The sequence below is a fragment of the Neomonachus schauinslandi genome, chromosome 7 (assembly GCF_002201575.2).
Source record: "Neomonachus schauinslandi chromosome 7, ASM220157v2, whole genome shotgun sequence".
NCBI classification, from domain to species: Eukaryota; Metazoa; Chordata; class Mammalia; order Carnivora; family Phocidae; genus Neomonachus; species Neomonachus schauinslandi.
In genome coordinates, this window is record NC_058409.1 from 69,677,678 (window position 1) to 69,700,114 (window position 22,437).

Consider the following 22,437-nt stretch of genomic DNA (forward strand, 5'->3'; position numbering starts at 1 on the left):
CTGATAAGGAGATTTCTTTAAAGATAAGTTTAATTCAGTTTGACACTTTGCTCTAAATATACTTTGCTATGCACTGCCACTTTATTTTCTAGTATTTCCAATTTAACTCCTTCATTAATTGTTCTAAGCTCACATGTACCAGGCACTCTTATTCCTATAGTACCAATGAATTCCGAGAAGCTAAGTAGCTAGTTCACGGTAAGTACAAACACCTGAGTTTGAATCCAGACAATTCCATCTTTAGACCCTATCCATACTCTTTTTACATAATTGTGGTAGCTTTAAAATCCAGAAGACCTACGTAAACTCTTATATATTGCTTGAGGAAGTGGAAATTGGAACGACTATTTGGAAAATGTAATTTTCACATTATCGAGTAAGGCTGAAGATGCACAAAATCTATTTAGGAAACCCAGCGAGTCTATTTAGAAAGAAACTCACACACATTCCTTGTCCTCTCTCCTAAATCAATCATTACTCTGAGAGTGCTAGTCATTTCCAGCAGCATACAAGCATACACTGAAACCTTCCAGAGGATTGTCCATAGCTGTCTCTAATTCCTCTCTTCCCATTTTATAAGGAAGCTCTTCAGTATAGCTTTCATTTCCACCAATTCGTGAAAACAGCTCTTTGTGATGATCACCAATGACCTCCACGTCATCAAATCTAAAAGTAATTTTTCATTCCTTGTCTAACCTGAATCATTATCATAACTGAATGAATTACTCCCATTTTCTTCATTTGGTGTTCAGGATCTCTCTCTTGCTCTTGGTTCTCAGCCTACTTTACTAGAAATTCATTTTCTGGTTTGCTGGTTCCTCTTCATCTTCCTGACCCTAGAGCTGAGATGCCCCAGGGTTCAGTCTTCAGATCTCTTTTCTGTCTACACTGACATCCCTGGTGATCTCAATTAGGACCTCTGGTCCTTTAAATATTATGTCCATGCTAATGATTCCTAGAACTTTTATCTCTAACCCAAATGCTCTACCAAACTCCATACTGAACTTTTCTACCTTCCTGTTTAAGTGGCATCTCAGTTTAATATTTAATATGTCTAAAACCTAACTCTTGCTTTTCACTACCCATCACCACAACCTGCTTTCCCAATTTTCTTAACACACAGCATCTAACTTAGAGTTTTTTAGGCCAAGAACCTTCAAATTTATCTTGATTTCTCCTCTAACATCCCATGTCTAATCCAACAGAAAAAATCATGTCATCTCTTCCTTCAAAACATAACCAGAATCTGTCATCATCCTCTTTGCTACCACCCTAATCCAATACATCACTGTCTCTCACATTTGTGAGGAGAAAGCAATGCTCTTAGCCATTTTCCATTTTTGAAGGTAAGGGCTAGTTACACCACCCCCTTGATAGAACATTAGCTCTAAAAGCAGGGACAAGATGAGGCAAATTGTAAGCTAAGAAACTGGCTGCTTTATCATATACATGGTTTAGGCTTTCATGAAAAGAGATAAAAGGTAGTAGGAGAGATTCTTGAGGTATCTTCATCATCCAGCCTCATAAAGCAGGGTAGGATAGCATTGAGGGATTCAGAAAAATGGCTGCAGTCAAGATGGGCTGGGACATTACCTACAAAGCATCATGAAGACCACAAAGACTCTACATTGAACAAGTAAAGAGACTCATTATCTGGCGTAGTTGGCATCTCAATATTTAGAAAATCCGTTGAAGAGATCTTTCGGTTCAACAAAGCACACTTATTTTAGGAGTAAAATTCTTTTAGCCTGCAGACTTAAAAAAAAGTCTAGAACTCAAAATACCCAAAGAAAGTCTAGGGTAAATTCACTCTGGGGTGTTAACATGTTGAGCCTTTCAAAAAAAATCCCTAATTAATGCCACAAAGATAGAATACTGGATTATTAGGCAGATCATTTTCCTAGCCTAGCATGACATTCTGATCAACAAACTATGATAAAAGCAATAGTCTCAACTCAAGAGACCTACAGTGTTAGTTTTACCATTAAATATATGATTTTGGATAAGAAAAGGCTTATGAATTCCTACAGTTATAAAATTACATGATTCTGTGATTTATTTACTGAGTACATACTACATCTCAGATACTGAAAGAGTTGTTATGAGGAATACAAAGAATTACAAATGGATTAAATACTCACATTCTTATTTTAGAATTGAAATGAATGGAAGATCACCTAAATATTCCTGTGCCTTCATGAGGCACAATGAAAACACCCTGAAAAAGCAAATTAAGTATGTACCTTTCAGTGCTGTAGTCTTTTCTTTTTCATCTGGACCTCCCTGTTGGATTTGTGCCATGCTTATCCAAATGGGCAACAAAATTAAAGAGCTCAAGGAAATAGACATCAATCTTCAGAAGACAGTCTAGAATGAATGAAAGCAATAAATTAAGCTCTACTCAATCCTACCTATCCCATGAGAACTTCCTAGATCCTCCCAGTTGGGATTAATCTGTCTCTTCTGACTTCCCACTGTACTTGGTTGATGCCTATACCACAGTACTTATCGTACCCTGCCTTGCATTATAGTTATTTACATATTTGTCTGGGTCAGCTAACAGATTACAAGCCCCAGGATAGAGGTATCAAGCTTTTGTCACCTTTATGTCTCTCGTGTCACCAAACACAATACCTTATACATACAGATACCTAAAGTCACTGCATTTAATTTAGCTAAATTTACTATGTAACTTTAGTTCTCTATCATCTAATGTTTTTTAAAAAATATCTGCAGGTAGTTTTAAAAGCCTGAAATTTCCTTTAAAATAAACTATAAGCATGTGCCAGTTACAAGGTCAGAATGTCTTCCTTCCAGAACAGTCAGTCAGAAGGAGAAAAATACATATAAAGTAACTAAGTTACCTCTGGTGTAATTCAAAATACAACTTTAAGGGAGAAAATCAGCCCTTTAAAAAATGAAACTATGTCAAATTCAATGCCTGGAAGCCATTCTCTATAAATGGCACTCCAGTAAACAATCATAATATAAAATTATGATTCGTTAAAAATCTAATTCTGCTCTATTTTGGCCAAAGGGAAGGCATTTACACTATAAATAGATGGTTTATTCCCAAAACCATCAAAGACAAAAAAAAGACAGAAGACAAAAACAAAAAACAAAAAAAACCCCACTATCCCTAAAGTTTAAAAGACAAAAATGCAACACATACAATGGAAAAAATTAAACTAATTTAGTCAATCCACGACTGTTAATGAAATTATATAAAAACTACATTCATGACAACAATAAAATGAAACTGAACATTCCTCTGATTGAGGAACCCAATTTATTTGCTATCCACAAAGCAAACCTCAGTTTCCATTCAGAGGAATATTTTATAATTATCTTTAAAAACTGAGGCATTTTCATAATCAACAGAGTATAGCAGAAAATATTTTTAAAAAACCAATACTGAGGGGTGCCTGGGTGACTCAGTCAGTTAAGCGTCTGCCTTCGGCTCAGGTCATGATCCCAGCGTCCTAGGCTCTCTGCTCAGCATGAAGCCTGCTTCTCCCTCTCCCTCTGCCTGCCACTCTGCCTGCTTGTGCTCGCTCTCTCTCTGTCAGATAGATAGATAAATAAATAAATAAATAAATAAATAAATAAATAAATAAATAAATAAAATCTTTAAAAAAAAAGTATAAATAACACTGAAAATATTTTTAAACTATGAATGTTCCAAAGAGTCATAAATCATATTGCCCTTATCTCAATTCTAACTGGAGGTATGGGGGGTGGTATAAGAGGAAAGACCTTCTGGCTTCACCATTAACTACATGTACCCTTGACAAATTATTTCACTTCTCTGTCCCTTATTTTCAAATATGAAAAATGGCAATGATAATCATGTTTCCCTCATACTGTTACAGTGAGGCTAAATGTAAAATATTTAGCATAGTACCTGATGTGTAATTAAGTGCTCAATGTATGCTGGCTTATATATTTTTTAATTGTTATAAATGTATTATGGCTTCACCATTTAATAATAGCTCTGTGGCCAGGGACAAAACAATATCCAAAATCTTCAGTTTCCTCATTTATCAAATGTAGCTCAAGAATTAGTGTTATAGAAGGTACGTATAGCTGATCATTGCTATTACTAGCAGTAACGCTGTTTGTCAACAGAGGTTTTCTAATAGGAATAACTAAAATATGAGAATATTTTTGACTGGGAAGGCATTCTCACTTAGCGGGGAAGAGGTTGCTATTTTTTTTCTATGAACAGGTAACGGAAAACTCTATAAATCTATAGGACTACAATGTGTCTACATTCCTTCAAGAAACTCTTGTAGTTTGTATGGTGGGTGATGTGTAAGATACCAGGGTGCAGTGGTGAGTTAAAAGAGACACGGTCACGGCCCAGATGGGGGCCTAACTCTCTAGCTACCAAAACAAACTATCAAAATAGCTCCTTATAAAATATGTAAGACCTAGACTGATAATTGTATCACTGTCATAAAAAAGCATTATTTGTAAGGTTTATCTATTCATATGTAGGATATTAGTCTTATCTGTCAAGTCCCACAAGTTTGTGCACAGGTTTTACCAGCAACTCCCTATTATACACCATCCTATAGCAGGAACTGAAGAGAAATGTTCATAATGAGAGACCCCATGCACTGCTCTCTGTTAACAATTCCACAACTAAATTAACCATCTACAGGGACTTCTTGCATTGTTTACTATATCCCTCTGCCAACCCAGTATTTCTTCTAAAATATAAGCAGTTAGGTTATTTTTCATTGGCTCCAAATTGTCCGATTTCTAAACAGAACGATTTATACTATTATTTCATTGTGACTGTTTTAATGAGTGACATTATAAAATATTTTTGGTGCTAAAATAATTTTCAAGATTCACATTTTAAAGTTCTGGAGACCTAGTGTACAGCATAGTGACTGCAATTAACAATCCTGCATTGCATACTTGGAAACTGCTAAGAGAGTAGATCTCAAAAGTCCTCATCACACACACACACACACACACAAAGATGGTTAACCACGTGAGGTGACGGATGTTAATCAACCTTATCGTGGAATCATTTTGCAATATATATCTACATAAATCATTACATTGTACACCTTAGGCTTACACAGTATTAAATGTCAATTATATCTCAAAAAAAAAAAAAAAAAAAACCCTGGGAAAAAAGCTCTAAATACTGTACAATGTTTAATAACACATTCCCCCTTTAGATTTTGATCTCCCTGAGGACAGGTACCATGTCTGTCCCTAGCACATGTCTGGCATGTTTAGAACTCACTGGATATTTGTTGAATTTAAAAATGAATGAGTAAAAGATAGAAGGGAAAAAAAGAAGATGCACATTTTAAAGAGTCATTTTGAAGATTCTCAAGATTCTCACAGCAATTAATAATCATATTCTTATTTTATATGAGATAACCAAAAAATACATGTCGTAATTTACTGAAGTGATGATATACAAGTTAAGAGACAGTTACTAATTATTATCTGTGATCCTAAACATTCTAGCAGCAGATGCAAAGCAGGTAAGCATGAAGCAAAAGCAATTTGTCTGTTGCTCTTACTCACTGTTAGATTTTTACCCTCTCGAGTTATTTTCCATGGCTGTGGCACAGCTGGTGAAGCTAAATCAGGAGCATTATAAATTCTCAATTTAGTTTTCCTAATAAAAATTCAGAGTTATAACCTGCATGACCACAGATAAACACTACTGAAAATGCAGCCAGCAAGCCGTCTGATACATTTGATATATATTAATATGTGCACTCAACACAGTTTATTTAGTATTATCTGATGGAGGTTAGGTTATAGGGAATAAAGTGGTAGAAGGTTTTTACTGACGTGAATTGAGACACAGTTGACATGTTGTATACTTCATGATAACCAGTGCTGTTTAAATATGGTTTCCTAGAAATGGTTATAGTATAAACTAGATTCAAAACATCTCAGTTTGCAATTTCATTCTGTGAACTACACAAAGCAATTATCATATCTTCTTTCCTCCTATGATTCCAACAGAGAATCCACCATGTATAAATAAAGCTATAAATAACTTGTCATCTGTAATCTTTATCCAGTCAGCATTTCAAAACATGAAACAGTAGAATATTTCTTAGTTGCCCTGTTTGCTCAAAATATGGCATGAGCACTTATAATATGTATAGGAAAATACACAGACGCCTAAGTTTCTACGTCTGTTTGTTTTTAGGTAGGTATTAAATAGGAACTAGATATAGATGATTTTGTAATAGAAGGCCTTTCCACCTCACATTCTGAATACAATGATGAAAGTATAACATATATCACAAGACAAGTAAAACTGGGTTAATTCCCTACGACCTTTGGAGCTCAAAGAATCTATGCTTACTAAGTCAGGCTCTGGAAATCCAGCAAATAGCAGCCAACTTGTGGAAGAAAGTACAGTGAGTGAATTGGTACAGAGAGTTTCGAGAAACCAAAAGATCTACTCAAATTACAGTCAAAATATCCCTATTACTCAGAAGTATCCTGAGCTTTGAAAAGCTAAATAACCTGGCTCAGGCATCCCAGACGGTAAGGGGATTCTAACTCAGGTCTTCTGACCCCTACTTAGAAGCTCTTATGAGCTCCCTCTACCTGCATGGTGGAGTCAAATTACTTAAACTATTCCAGTTTCAATTTACAGTTTATGCTATAGAAAGTTTTCATTTTTGTGTACTAATTTATATTATCAGGAAGTATTACAATTTGGAGTCTGAGCAAGTTGGACGTAGTTAATTATATAGAGATGAAACATGTCGACCAAAATTGTCTCAGTCTATTTGGTTTGCTGTTCAGAGTTAAGATTGATAAAAATTACTCCTCATCATTCCTCACAATACTTTGGTAAATCAAATGTCTAAGAGAAAGAGTCAAAAGTTAAGGAATGCCAAATACAAAGATTTTAGAAGAAACTGATAATGCACTACTGTGCCTTTTTAACAGGTTCCAAAACTGGAAGTCACCTGGGTAATTTTCACATTGCTTTGTGCCCAGCAAAAAGACAAGCTCAACAAGGCTAGAATGAAATCCTTAGAATATCTTCAAAACAATGCTAAAACTCAAACTAAGAAATTAAACAAGGACTAAGATAATTCTTGATTTTGAAGCCCCTAAAAAGAAAAAAGGGAATTTAAGCAGTCTTTTATGAAGTTTTCATAATATGGAGCAGAAATAGCAGAGCTATGGCTGAGGACAAAATAATTCTCAAAAAGATATGCTCAATGGGCGCCTGGGTGGCTCAGTTGGTTAAGCGACTGCCTTCGGCTCAGGTCATGATCCTGGAGTCCCGGGATCGAGTCCCACATCGGGCTCCCTGCTCGGCAGGGAGTCTGCTTCTCCCTCTGACCTTCCTCCCTCTCGTGCTCTCTGTCTCTCATTCTCTCTGTCTCAAATAAATAAATAAATAAAATCTTTAAAAAAAAAAAAAAGATATGCTCAAAACTTTGGAAAAACAGAGTATCTCGAACAAATAGCCTCTTTTATATGGGTCAAGTATAAATGTCACATAAGCTACTTCAGAGACTTTGAATTCTATAGTAAACATAAACAATAAAACATAAACAATATTATTAATATACATAACTCCAGGCCAAATTAAACTAGTAGAAACTACCATATTCATAAGATTTCAAAGTAGCCAATACTATGAAATAGCAGTAGTAACTTACTTGCAAAGCCTACATCAAATTTTCTCATTCCATATATATGCTTACCAGCATCTCTGCTAAATTATGTGAACTCAAGGTTCAACTTAGATTTTAAAATATAATATGCATATGATAGACACTAAGGTGAACCCAAACCCCAGATGCCCCCTTCAAGGGGAACTTGCTGCTCAGAGGCAGGGAGTACAGTTAGCAAAGAGCCTCCCACTTTTCCCCACTTCAGAGTCTGCCTCAGATGCTGAGAGTTGCCTCACTCAAAATCATGGCTTTCCCAGGCTGACTGGCTTAGTCACTAACTGAGTCAAGTGGGAATATGAAGGCCCCACCATTTCAGACTAATGCAGACAACTATGACAGGCAATATTTGCTCCAGAGCTCACCATCAGGTTGGTGGAGGTTTTGTCAGACCTGCATTAAGTTCAACTTCTCTCTCCAACCAATCCTGTTGTCCTCCTTCTTTTCCTAAGTGTTGATCTTTAATAAACATCTTGTACTCCAAATTTATCTCAGCATCTGCTTCTGAAAAATTCAAGCTGTGACAATGTACTTTTCTAAATACTTTTTTCTGAAAGTAAAAAAAAATTTCATATGTTAAGAGACAAGATGTATCCAGAATATATAAAGAATTCTGGCAACTCAACAATAAAGACAAATAACCTAATTTAAAAAATGAACAAAGGATATGAGTACACATTTCTCCAAAGAAAATGACTAAAAAGCACAAAAAAGATATGAACAGCATCATTAGTCATTAGGAAAATGGAAATCAAAACAACAATAAGATACCACTTCACACCCTAAGGCATGGCTATAATCAACAAGAAAGACAATAACAAGTATTGATGAGAATGTAGAGAAATTGAAATCCTTATACATTGTTAGCTGGGATATACATTGGTATATACCCATTTTAGAAAAGTTTAGCAGTTCCTTAAAATGTTAAACAGATTTACCACATGACCTAGCAATTCCACTTTAGGTATATATCCAAGAAAAATGAAAACACATGTCCACACCAAAACTTATACACAAATGTTCCTAAAAGCATTATTCATTAATTCCCAGAAAGTAAATGTCTATCAAGTGATGATTAAATTATGGTATATCCATACAAAAGAATATTATTCATTAATAAAAAGTGAAGTACTGATAAATGCTACAACATGAATAATCTTCAAAACATTAAGTGAAAGAAACCAGCTACAAAAGACCACATATAATTCCATTTATATGAAATGACAAGAATAGGCAAATCCACGGAAAGAGAAAGTAGATTATTGCGTTTTGGGTGTTGGAGGTGGGGAGTAAAGAGTGACCACTAATGGGTATGAGGTTTCTTTTTGAGGTGATGATTCCAATAGTCCAAAAGAGATGCACTGGAAGAGTGTACCTCACTGTGTATTAAATGGTTCTCTCTTTCCATCTCTTCTCTACAACTATAATGCCAAATGTCAAGGCACAGTCTAGAAAGGAAAAGGCTTGCCCTTTTCACGCACTCTTCTCTATTCCTTTTATGAAACAAGAGTGCGAAGTGGACTTTAGGCAGACTCATTTAAAGACTGCTCTCTTCCAATGTCCCTACCACCCTACTATCCCTCCCACCAGAGCTAGGCTAGCAACCTGCTCTACCTAGACATTAGGGGCAAACTCAGTATTTCCTAGGTATAAAAGGAAAACATTATATATAAAGTTTTTGTAAATCACAGTGCTTTAGTCCAGCTGCTTCTAGTTCTGTGCATTGCAGGTTCTCTGTCAATGGTAATTTGCCTCCCTGGCCTGTCACTGTTCCTTACATACCCCTTCCAATGATGCACTGATTTACTTTGGTTATGATTTAGTTAATTCCTTGACCATATACCACTTAATAACACCCCAATTTTATCCAATTTCTAACAAGGAATGAAATTTAATAATAACTGCTTTATTATTATTATTATTAATCATTATTATCAGAATCGATCCCACATGTTGTATTAACTTACTTCAAAGTTAGAAACATACCATTTGCTATACAAACAAAAACAGAAAAAATTAAGCATATAATCAAGCAATTTACTCTTAATGCCAGTAAACTATACTAATAACACCAGCAATAAAGTTTAAAGGTAAAGTTAAGCTTTGTGGTGATCACAATTGTACTGCAAATAAGACATTTAAGTACCACTCATAATCAGTGTCTACTGACAGTGCATTCCTTGTTGTAGTATTTAAGGGGAAAAATCTCTGTGAAGCCTGATTTTACCTAAATGTGTTAAGTACGAGTAATGTTCTCATTTAAGTGCCTTCAGAATGGATTTTTTTTTCACTTCTAGAATTTCCCAATTCTTTATAAAGTGATAGTACTTTCTAGAATTTCATGTTCGTACCATATTTCAACAACACCCAATCGTGGAACCAACAGGCAATGAATTCAGAAAGATCTGGGAAGGCTCTATATTGCTGTGATACTACAAAATCTGATCTTAAAAAAAGAGAGCTAGGAATGTGAAATCTCAAGTCAATACTTTAAACTACCATATTAGTTACAGTGGTTATTTACTTCATTCAGAAAACAATACACATAATTCATACCTTGCCTAAATTAACAAAGGACTTGGGACAATAAAATTCTCTTGTTCTAAAAGCAAAGGGCTTTGAACCCTCTTGGCTTCTGTAAAATATTTTTTCCCCAACAAAGACAACCATTACTTAGCCACACTATTAATTACAGGAAATTAACTCTGTGGCACTGAAGTCGTCAGCACAAGGGCACTTTGTGGAATGTTAAGACATTTATGTTACTAGACCTATGCTTAAACACTATGCCAGATGGCTCTCATTACTATTGTCTACATAAGGACAAAGTGGTAGAATCCCTTCCTCTGATCATGAGAGTCAACAATTTTACAACTAGACTTCACTTCCAACATTATAGCTATGACTCCTGAGTGACCCTCCTGTTGAGAATAACTAAACTTAGAAGGTACATTACAAAACTCAGAATATCTACAAATGCTGCTCACTAAATTATCATAAAGGAAGAAACAATATCTGCAGAAAAAGTATTTGATAAAATTCAATAAAATCCAAAAAGATTCATTTTTGGAAGAGAACTCATAGCAAAGTAAGAAAAAAGGAACACCCTTTACATAATAAAGAGGTTCAACAAAACAAAACAGAAATATGGTAAAATTGCTCTTCATAGTAATATATTAAAAACATTCTCTTTAAAATCAGGTACCAGAAAAGAATGTCCATCATTACCACTTTACTATTTCCACTTCTAATCAAAGTTTTCTAGAGGTTCTACTAGTATAATAAAATATGGAAAAGTAAATGAAAATGTATCAGGATTGAAAAGGGAAAGTTTTTATTTGCAGATAATATGACTATATAAAACAAAAACAAAACAAAATAAGAGCCAAGAAACAAGATTTTCTAGAATCAAAAAACAAGAATATTTAAGTCTTTTATTAGGAATAAAAAGAAAATTCAGCAAGATGGCTAAAGTGATTTATATATAAAAATAAAGTGTATTTACAAATACCACCAACATCAGTTATAAAAAAAATAGTTATAAAGCATAGTTTTTTTAAAAGGACATCATTTATAAATGCAAAAAATAAAAACCTACATATTAAGAATAAATCTAACAAAAGATGTGTTAAACCTATATGCACAAAATGATAAAATGTTATTGAAAGACATTAATGAAGACTGAAATACATGAAGAGATATATCATATTCAGAGAAAAACCCAATACCATAAAGATATCAGTTTTCCTCTGATAAATGGATTCAATATAATTCCATTCAAACCCAACAGAACTTGAAAAATTAATACAAAATGTTCTATAGAAGAACAGCCAAGAATAGCTAAGACACACCTAAAGAAGAAGATTATTATAGAAGAGTTGCCTTATTAGGTATCACCATAACTCACACAGTAAGTCACTAGTATTGGAATAAATAAACTGATCTATAGAAGAGAACTATAAAACAGATCCACATAACAGATTTATGTGACACAGATGATACTAACATATCACTGGGGAAAGGATGGACTTTTCAATAACTGGGACAACTGATTAACTATATAGTAAAAAAAAAAAAAAAAGAAAGGAAGAAAAGAAAAGATACCTACCTGACTCCATACATAGAGATCAATTTTGAATGCACTAAGGGCATAAAGCAAAACTTTAAACTTTTAGGGAAAAATATAGACTACTGTTTTGATGTTGGGGCAAGGAATAAAAATGTGATGAGATGTTATTTTACACTCTCTAGACTAGAAAAAATTAAGAAACCTGGCAATACCAAAAGTTAAAAAGAATGGAGTTTGAGGAAGATTCTTATTCACACTGCTGATCAAAATATAAATTAGTAGGGGCATCTGGCTGGCTCAGTCAGAAGAGCATGTGAGTCTTGATCTTGGGTTTGTAAGTTCAAGTTTCACACTGGGTGTAGAGACTACATACACAAACAAACAAACATACAAACTTAAAAAAATTTCAACCACCATTAAAAAAAACCATAAAATATAAATTAGGGTAAAAACTTTAGAAAAATTGGCATGAGATTACCAAATTAAACATTCTTATCATCTTAACCCAACAATCTCCTATCTTTGTTCATTACTTGGTCTTGTACATGCACATCAGGAGACAGGTGTGTAAATGTTCACAAAATATTCATGTCTTCACAAAAGCCAGTTTATTCATTATCTATAAGTGCATAACAAATTACCTCAAAATGTAGTTGCCAAAAATAATAAACACTTATCATAATCTCTCATGGTTTCTGTAGATCACAAATTTCAGAGCAGCCCAGCTGGAAGGTTCTGAATCTGACTCATGAGGTTGCAGTTAAGATATATTGGCCAGGTCTGCAATCATCTGAAGACCTGGCTAGAGCTAGAGGTGACTCACTCACACAGATAAATTATTGATACCAGTTTTGTTGTTAGAAGCCTCATTATCTCCCACATGGGCTTCTTCAGAGGTCTGCTTGAGGATCACCATGACATGACTTCTGAGAGAGAGCCACAAGAGCAAGGGGAAAGCTGCCAAAGTCTCATCATCACTTCCTTGACACTAAACTGGCACAGAGGGCAACCCTTTTCAATGCAGGAAGGGTCTACACAAAGGCATGGATATCAAGAAGAAAAAATCACTGGGGACCATCTTAGAGTCTGGCAACCAAAACTGGAAAGGGCTGTTCTCCAATTATAGGAGGGCAAATCTACTGTAATATATTAATAGAGATGAACACTATATAGTAGTGAAAGTGAATAAACCAGAGCCACACTCAAAAATATGTATAAGTTTCCAAATTTTCAAATAATGAGTTAACAACTAAGTCTCAGAAAACTACATACAATATAATACTATTTATACAGAGCTCAAAAACAAACTAAACTAAAACAATTTACAGGTATCACAGTTTAGTAAAAAAAAAAAAAATCAAGAGAAAAACACAAAATTCAGAACAGTGTTTCTCTCTGGAAAGTGGGAAGGGCATGAGATGGGGAGAGACACATAAGTCAATTTTAGTTATTGACAGTGCTTTGATTCTTGGATTGAGTGAATTTACAGCTGTTCATTATATCATTATGTTTATAACCTGCATAAGCATTACATATAGGGTAGCCACTTGTGAATCAGTATATAATATACACACAATCACACATAGGCCCTAGCTGCATATATTTTTTTAATTTATCAATAATATATTTTTATATAAATGATAAAGAAAAGCATTAAAAAAAAGAATATAACTAATTTTAGTAGTGCTGCCTTCTATAATTTGCTCTTTGGTGCATTTTCCTCTAATTGTAATGTTGAGAGTCCAGTCTCATCTAATTAGTCAGAAATTTGGGTGTTCTGCTGGTGAATAAATCCTAGTAGAAGCAGTCATAAGGCAAAAGAATAAACAGGTATTGAGTAAACTTCAGAGCAGTTATATATCAATCAAATAAGCTATCACTAAAATCCAATTGATTCGTTCCCTGTTTTGAAATGGAACTAATATTCTGAATAAAAACTGATTTCCTCAAAAGCTTTGGTACCAGCTATTTAAAAAAATAAACTGTAAATATTTTTTAAAACTTCTATTAAAAATAACATCCAACAACGTTATGCATTTCTGAAAATATCAATTCTCATTTATGCTTTTGTTCATTGTTTGGTATATTGCCTCTAATAAGTATAACTAGTAAAATTTGCCTTTGAGAATATACAAGTGATTAAAATTTTTTAATGCTGGCGTAAAGGGCAGTTATAAGCAACTGGAAAATGAAAGATGAGGACTAAGAATTCAATTAAGAATAATCTGTCCCCTTGACTACTAACGGATAGGCTCTAGTCACAAAAGACTATTTCCCAGAGTATCATCTGCCAGTTTTTCAACATGACACAAAAATGGGCTTTAATTCTGAGAAAAAAACAGTAATCTTTCCTTGTTTTCCAAAATAAGGTGAAAAACGAAAATGCTGTAACAGCAGCCACTGGAGGGAGGACTTGATGTTAGAATAAGAATAAAACAAGCATAAAATATTTTAACTGGTGCTTTGTCTGAACATAACATTTTGTTAAATTCATTTCTATTTGTTTAAATGACAAATGCTGAAAACACTGCTTTTGCTGCATGAGAGTTAAACTTCCTTTCACTGAAAAACAGATGTTGATTCTACCATCTTTTATTGGTGCACAAATTAGCAGTAAGAAAATTATAAAGCTGCCTAGACTAACAAAGAATTAGTACTAATGTTTGGTCAAACTATATACTTAAAGACCTATATCTGCTTTTAAATAAGCTTATATTTTATTCATTTGAAATACTGTCCACAAATTTTGCTCTAACACCTCAGGTATTACTTAGTCCCTACCTGAAATCTGACTTGTGGCATTGTTCTTCATGTAGTTGAAGGGCTTCGTTTAGTTTCTAATAAAAATATTCATATATTTTAATATTTGTTGATGTAAACCTGGCTTTACACACAGAGAAACACAAACATGCATACACATACTCACACTTCGAGCCTCCAGTGCTGGCCATTTACAGATCACTAAAAGAAATATTATTTAAAGCAAGTTTAAATAAAGATTCAAAACATAAATCACAGAACTGGAAGGGCATAGAAGCTAGCTCTTTCACAATCCCCGTTTCTATTTTAATAGTGGTTAAATACCATACAATAGACACCAGGCTTGTATAAAGTCCTGAACAATTCTAAATATAACAACATCCCTTCCCATTTACAATGATTCCTTATACAATCAATATTTTGGAGTTGACTTCTTAAACTCAAGAATCCTACTGCGATTTAATCAATGAGTCAACAAAACTGTCAATTCTGAATAAGAACCATTCAGAAGAGGAGCGCCTGGGTGGCTCAGTAGTTAAGCATCTGCCTTTGGCTCAGGTCATGATCCCAGGGTCCTGGGATCAGGTCCCACATCAGGCTCCCTGCTCAGTGAGAAGCTTGCTTCTCCCTGTCCCACTCCCCCCACTTGTGTTCCCTCTCTCACTATATCTCTGTCAAATAAATAAATAAAATATCTTAAAAACAAAAAAAAACATTCAGAAGAAAAAGAAATGAAGTGCAGATTAAACTCTGAAATAAATTCATTGGAGGGGCATAGAAATTCATCCGACAAAGTATTCAAGTGAATAGCGTGCACCTAAACCAAGAAAATGGATTTAAAAAAAAACTGGCAACAACAAAAATAAGGAAATGATATTAACTCAGACACTTGTGCAAAAGAAAAATTTAACAAAGCTACATACTATATCAAAGATATGTTTCTAAAATACTGTAATTTTGTTTATATTTTAAAGGTACAGGGACACTCACTATTTTAGGACTTCTGTAAAAAGGAAAAAAATTTTTTTAATTTTATGGAGTAACTGGCCCTTAATTTATATGTTTTAATATTTAGATCTTCCTAATACTGACATGTCTTTAAAACTGGATAGAAAATATATGGAAAAATACATATGGAAATATATATGGAAAAATGCCTGAAGTATTCACTTACCAACAAAAAAAAACAAACCAAAGTTTTGTTATTACAGAATGTAAAGCATAGACAAAACCACCTCATCCAAATGTTCTGCAGAAATTCAAAACAAGTCTTAAGCAGTCAGACACTTAATAAATAAGATAACCACTAGATCTATAATTCTATAGGTAAATATGCATTGAAAGGTTGAAATTAACTACAACAAACATAAGTGACTATTGCTTTAAAAATTGTGCTGCAGCTGCTATTAGGCCAACACTTTGAGAAAACAAAAGGTGGCCGGGCTCTGAGAGAAACACATTTTAATGTTTATAGTCTAAGACTCTCTAAAGAAGAAACCTTTTCTTATTTTTAGAGTAATCTTTACTACAATGTGTTACTTGGTTTTGCTCAGATTTTTTTTCCATATCTTTCAAAATAACATTCACTGCTTAATTAAAAATAAAGTTTAAATTTTAAGACATGAAATATTTCTTCTACTCTGAAACATCTCTCATTCACTAATTACTATTCCTGAAATACTTTCTTCAAATACTGTACTCTCATAAATACCTCATGAAATTTAGCTCTTTGCATTTTATATTACAGTCATCTACATACAAGTCATATCACCTCTCAGAGGGTAAGCACTGTGCCTTTCTCATCTTGGCATTTCTTACCTATAATGGGCTCATAAATGTCTTAAATAGCGCTTGTTTGCAAAATAATCAAAGCCCATAGAAGCAGATTACATCCCCCCCAAAATGGAGAAAGTAAGGATAACTAATGCAAAAATGAGTCCTTACTTCATTTTTGAAACTGTATTTATATAATTTAGTAAACAAGTAATACTAAATGATACTCTTTCAAATGAGGCCTAGTAGCTAATTTAGATTAATTACTGAAATAATAAAAATTGATACTATTAGAAGATATGGTAGGATTTAGATAATGTTTACAGTCAAGGTCTTATTCAGAAAGAAACAATACACAGTAGGGACAATAGCCATATAGAAACATAGGGTTTACATAATACTTGTAATCAGGGTCTCATTCAGAAGGAAGCAATACACTCTAAAAAATAATAGCCATAAGAAAACACAGTATCACTTCATTATTGAGTTGATGCATAGGCAGACCTTTCTATCTTTTCCTAAGTTTAAGACTAATTTTAGGATTTCAAAATCTTCTGAAATTCATAGTAGACCAGTAAAGTTTAGGGATGCATAAACAGAGCTGCATGGAAAATGTAAAATATTTATTATCTTTTAACAGTTATATGACTCAATCAAAGTACAAGAATGATCAAATGAGAACTTTCTCAATGAAGATGGCAAATAGTAGAAGAGAAAAAAGACATCCCTCTCAAATATCACTGCAACTTTTCCCATTAGGTCAACATGTAAACAACCTTAGCTGTTTTACGTATACAGGATATGTGACAGATATTGGCAAACTGGCTCATAAAAGGGAAAAGGAAGAACCACAGGATTTCAAACCACGTGAACCATATATAAACATTTGAGTGTAACAAATTCTGACATTTCAACTCTGATTTTCCATTCCAGGCACTTGGTTTCACAATGCCAGGTAAATGGAAGAGAGTAGAAAAATCATAGACTAATAGTAGTGAAAAACTGAGGATGGTGTTCCTTCCACACCCTAAGCATCTCTACCTAAAATTCAAAAGCAGTATGAAAAAGGCAGTTGCAGGAATGGAGTACTAATAGTTAATAACTACAAGTTAGAATGTGAAACCCTCTGGTTCATTTCAGGAATCTGTGATCTTTTAGGCATTATATGTCGGGCAGACAGATTATCAATGTTTTCCGAAGTTCACTATATAATTACTGAACAAAATCAATCAAATAACATATGCACCCTATCCACATCTAAATTCTCCATTTTAATTTTAATGATGTATAGCAAACTCTAAATACCACATAGGCAGTTACTTTTCCAATCATACTTGGTGTCAAAAGAAGGTAACATCTGAAAGTTCTCTAAATCAGAGGAGTGTTGTCCCTGAGAGAAGACAAATTATCAGGGTAGACAAGAGTATGACTGCAAAAGCACTGAGTAGTGAGTACAGAATCAAAAATGTTGAAAAACTAAGTTCTTTCTCCCTGAGATCAGGAACAAGGCAGGAATACCCACTTTCACCATTAACTGTACTAAAAGAAATACATGTGGATAGGGTATATAAAATGCAGCATTTGATTGCCTTTGCCCATTAATTTATAAATACCCACATTTACCATTATGTGAATGGAGAGAAGTAAATGTGGATATGGTAAATAAAATGTAGTATTTGACTGGCTTGGTTCATAAGTTTATTATAGAGTGAGCTCTAGATACACTAATAATCTGCCTACCTACACATCAAATGCTTAAGTCACTATTCAGTACAATGGGGGGGGGGGGAGGAGGCACAGAGATTGGAAGAAAGAACTAAAACTATCTTTAATTGCATTTTATGTGACTGTTAACATGGAAAATCTCCGAGAAACTACAAAACTACTACTGTTAACAAATTTAACAAGGTCAGAGAATACAAAGCCAATGTACATCTAAAATTCAACTATATTCATATGAATACAGGTACATACATATCAAGAACAATCAGAAAATATGGGGAAAAAATCACTTCAGTGGTGCCAAAAACATAAATTACTAAAAATAAAGCTAAAAGAAGAGATCCAAGAATGTTACATTAAAAATCACTGTTGGGGAAAAAAAAAATGAAGATCTGAATAAATGGAAAGAAATACCACTTTCAGGATAAGAAAACTCACTATTTTTAAGACAATGTTCCCCCCCAAATTTATTTATAAATCCAACATAATCCCAATCAGATCACTGGAGGCTATTTTGTAGATATTGGAAAGTTAATTCTAAAATTCATACAGAAATGCAGAAGACCTAGAATAACCAAAGTAATTTCATAGCCCAATGAAGTGGAAGAAGTACCCTAACTAATTTTAAAAATTACCACAAAGCTATAGTAATCAAAACAGTTTGGTACTGAGAAAAAAAGATAGATATATACATCAAAGAAACCGAAAAGAGTCTAAAAATAGACAAACACATATAAAGTCAGTTGATTTCCAACAAAAGTGTAAGGCTATTAAACAGAAGGAAAGTCTTCAATAAATAATGCTGATTCAATTGAATATCTGTATGGAAAAAGATAAAAACCAACTCCTATCTCACATGATACATAAAGAGTAACTCAAAATAGATCACAGACCTGGATATAATACCTAAAACTATAAAAATTTGGAAGAAAACACAGGAGAAAATCTTTGCAACCTTAGAGTAGGCAAAAGTTTCTTAGTTGTAAGAACAACAACAAAAAACCCACGAAACATAAAAGAAAAAAATTGGTAAGTTGTGTCTCATTAAAATTAAAAAACATTTGCCCTCTAAAAAATAACATTAAGAAAATGAAAAAGAAGCCACAAACTGGAAGAAAATATTTGAAAAAGACATATCAGAAAAAAAGACTTGTATACAAATTATGGAAAGAACTCTTACAACTGAATAATAATAATAACCCAATTTAAAAGAAGTCAAAACAAAAGTCCAGACCAAGACAGCTATACAGGTGAATTCTACCAAACATATTACCTCTTCTTCTCAAACTATTCTAAAAAATAGAAGAGGAAGAAAAACTTCCAAATTCATTCTATGGGGGCCAGTATTTCTGTGATACTAAAACCAGATGAACACACAACAAAACAAGACGAAACAAAAACAAACAAAAAAACTACAGGCCAATATCTCTGATGAACATAAGGTAAAAATCCTCAACAAAATATTAGCAAACCAAATCCAACTATACGTTAAAAAAAACAGTTCACCACAATCAAGGGGGATTTATTCCCGGGATTCACTGGTGGTTCAAATATTCCTGAATCAGTCAACATGATACATCATATCAATAAGAGAAAGGATAAAAACCCTATGATCATTTCAACAGATGCAGAAAAAGCATATGACAAAGTACAACATCTATGTGTGATAAAAACCCTCAACAAAGTAGGTTTAGAGAAAATAGACCTCAACATAATAAAGGCCATATATATGAAAACCCACTGCGAACATTATACTCAATGCAGAAAAACTAAGAGCATTTCCCTAAGGTCAGGAACAAGATAAGGATGTCCTCTCTCACCACTTTTATTCAACATAGTACTGGAAGTCTAGCCACAGCAATTAGACGACAAAAAGGAATAAAAGGCATTCACACTGGCAAGGAATAAGTAAAACTTCCACTATTTGCAGATGACATGATACTATATATAGAAAAACCCTAAAGACTCCACCTAAAAACTACTAGAACTGATAAATGAATTCTGTAAAGTCACAGGATACAAAAGCAATGTACAGAAATCTATTACCCTTCTATATACTAATAATGAAGCAGCAGAAAGAGAAATTAAGAAAACAATCCCATTTATAATTGCACCAAAAAGAATAAAATAACTGGGAATAAACTTAACCTAGGAGGTGAAAAACCTGTACTCTGAAAACTATACAACAATGATGAAAGTAACTCAAGACAACACAAAGATATGGTAAGATATTCCATGCTCACAATGTCCACAATAGCCAAACTGTGGAAAGAGCCAAGATGTCCATCGACAGATGACTGGATAAAGAAGATGTGGTATATATATACAATGGAATATTATGCAGCCATCAAAAGGAATGAGATCTTGCCATTTGCAACGACGTGGATGGAACTGGAGGGTATTATGTTGAGTGAAATAAGTCAAACAGAGAAAGACATGTATCATATGATCTCACTGATATGAGGAATTCTTAATCTCAGGAAACAAACTGAGGGTTGCTGGAGTGGGGGGTGGGGTGGGAGGGATGGGGTGACCGGGTGATAGACACTGGGGAGGGTATGTGCTCTGGTAAGCGCTGTGAATTGTGCAAGACTGTTGAATCTCAGATCTGTACCTCTGAAACAAATAATGCAATATATGTTAAGAAAAAAAAAAAGAAGAAGATAGCAGGAGGGGAAGAATGAAGGGGTGGAAATCGGAGGGGGAGACGAACCATGAGAGATGATGGACTCTGAAAAACAAACTAAGGGTTCTAGAGGGGAGGGGGGTAGGAGGATGGGTTAGCCTGATGATGGGTATTAAAGACGGCACGTTCTGCATGGAACAGTGGGTGTTATGCACAAACAATGAATCATGGAACACTTCATCTAAAACTAATGATGTAATGTATGGGGATTAACATAAGAATTAAATAAATAAATAAATAAAAAGTTCAAAGCAAAATCTAAAAAAAAAAATGATATAAAAAAAAAAGATATTCCATGCTCAGGGACTGGAAGAACAAATATTGTTAAAAGCCATACTACCCAAAGCAATCTACAGATATAATGCAATCCCTATCAAAATACCAACAGAATTTTTCACAGAACTAGAACAAACAATCCTAAAATTTGTATGAAACCACAAAAGACCTTGAATAGCCAACAGAATCCTGAAAAAAGAAAACAAAGCTGGACGTATCACAATTCCAGATTTCAATTATACTACAAAACTATAGCAATCAAAACAGTATGGTCCTGGCACAAAAACAGAGACATAGATCAATGGAACAGAAGAATAGAAAGCCCAGAAATAAACCCATAATTATATGATCAATTAACTTTCAACAATGGAGGCCAGAAGAAGCAATGGAAAAAAGAGTCTCTTCAACAAATGGTGTTGGGAAAACTGGACAGCTACGTGCAAAAGAATGAAACTGGACCATTTTCTTATACCATACACAAAAATAAACTCAAAATGGATTAAGGACCTAAATGTGAGACCTGAAAGCATAAAAATCCTAGAAGAGAATACAGGCAGTAATATATCTGACATTGGACACAGCTACACCTTTCTAGATATGTGTCTTGAGGCAAGGGAAATAAAAGCAAAAACAAACTACCAGGAATACATCAAAATAAAAAGCTTTTGCTCAGCAAAGGAAACAATCAGCAAAACCAAAATACAACCTACTGAATGGGAGAAGATACTGCAAATGACATATCCTATAAAGGATTAGTATCCAAAATATATCAAGAATTTATACAATTCAACACCCAAAAAACAAATAATCCAAATAAAAAATGGGCAGAAGACCTGAACAGACATTTCTCCAAAGAAGACATCCATATGGCCAACAGACACATGAAAAGATGCTCAACATCATTCATCAACAAGGAAATGCAAATCAAAATTATAATGAGATATCACTTCACACCTGTCAGAATGGCTAAAATTAGAAACGTAAGAAACAAATGTTATCAAGGATTGGAGAGAAAGGAACCCTCATTCACTGTTGGTGGGAACACAAACTGGTGCAGCAACTGTGGAAAACTGTATGGAGGTTCCCCAAAAAATTAAAAACAGAACAGGGCGCCTGGGTGGCTCAATCAGTTAAGCGTCTGACTCTTGCTTTCAGTTCAGGTCATGATCTCAGGGTCATGAGATCGAGCTCCACGTTAGGCTCTGTGCTGGGCATGGAGCCTGCTTAAGATTCTCTCTCTTCCTCTCTCTCTCCCTCTGCCCCTCCCCCGCCTCTCCCTCTTTAAAAAAAAAAAAAATAGAACTACCCTATGATCCAGTAATCACACTACTGGGTATTTACCAAAAAATATAAAGACAATAATTCGAAAGGATATATGCACGTTTATGTTTATGGCAGCATTATTTACAATAGACAAATTATGGAAACAATCCGTGTCCATCGATATATGAATGAATAAAGAA

General features: G+C 34.1%; 1 protein-coding gene across 3 annotated transcripts in view; it reads right to left on the reverse strand.

The window, feature by feature from the left end:
• The window catches only part of FAM172A (family with sequence similarity 172 member A), a 406,595-nt gene that overhangs the window by 370,695 nt on the left and 13,463 nt on the right, over positions 1-22,437 (reverse strand). The window contains exon 2 of one of the 3 annotated variants that reach the window (XM_021701773.2): positions 2,244-2,367. The exons of 1 other annotated variant lie outside the window; for it this stretch is intronic. In XM_021701773.2, the coding sequence (XP_021557448.1) occupies positions 2,244-2,349 (106 nt within the window). In that variant the 5' untranslated portion in view covers positions 2,350-2,367. Of the gene's footprint in view, positions 1-2,243; positions 2,368-22,437 lie in introns of those variants that run through there. One more of the 3 variants, XM_044917026.1, reaches the window with a different exon arrangement.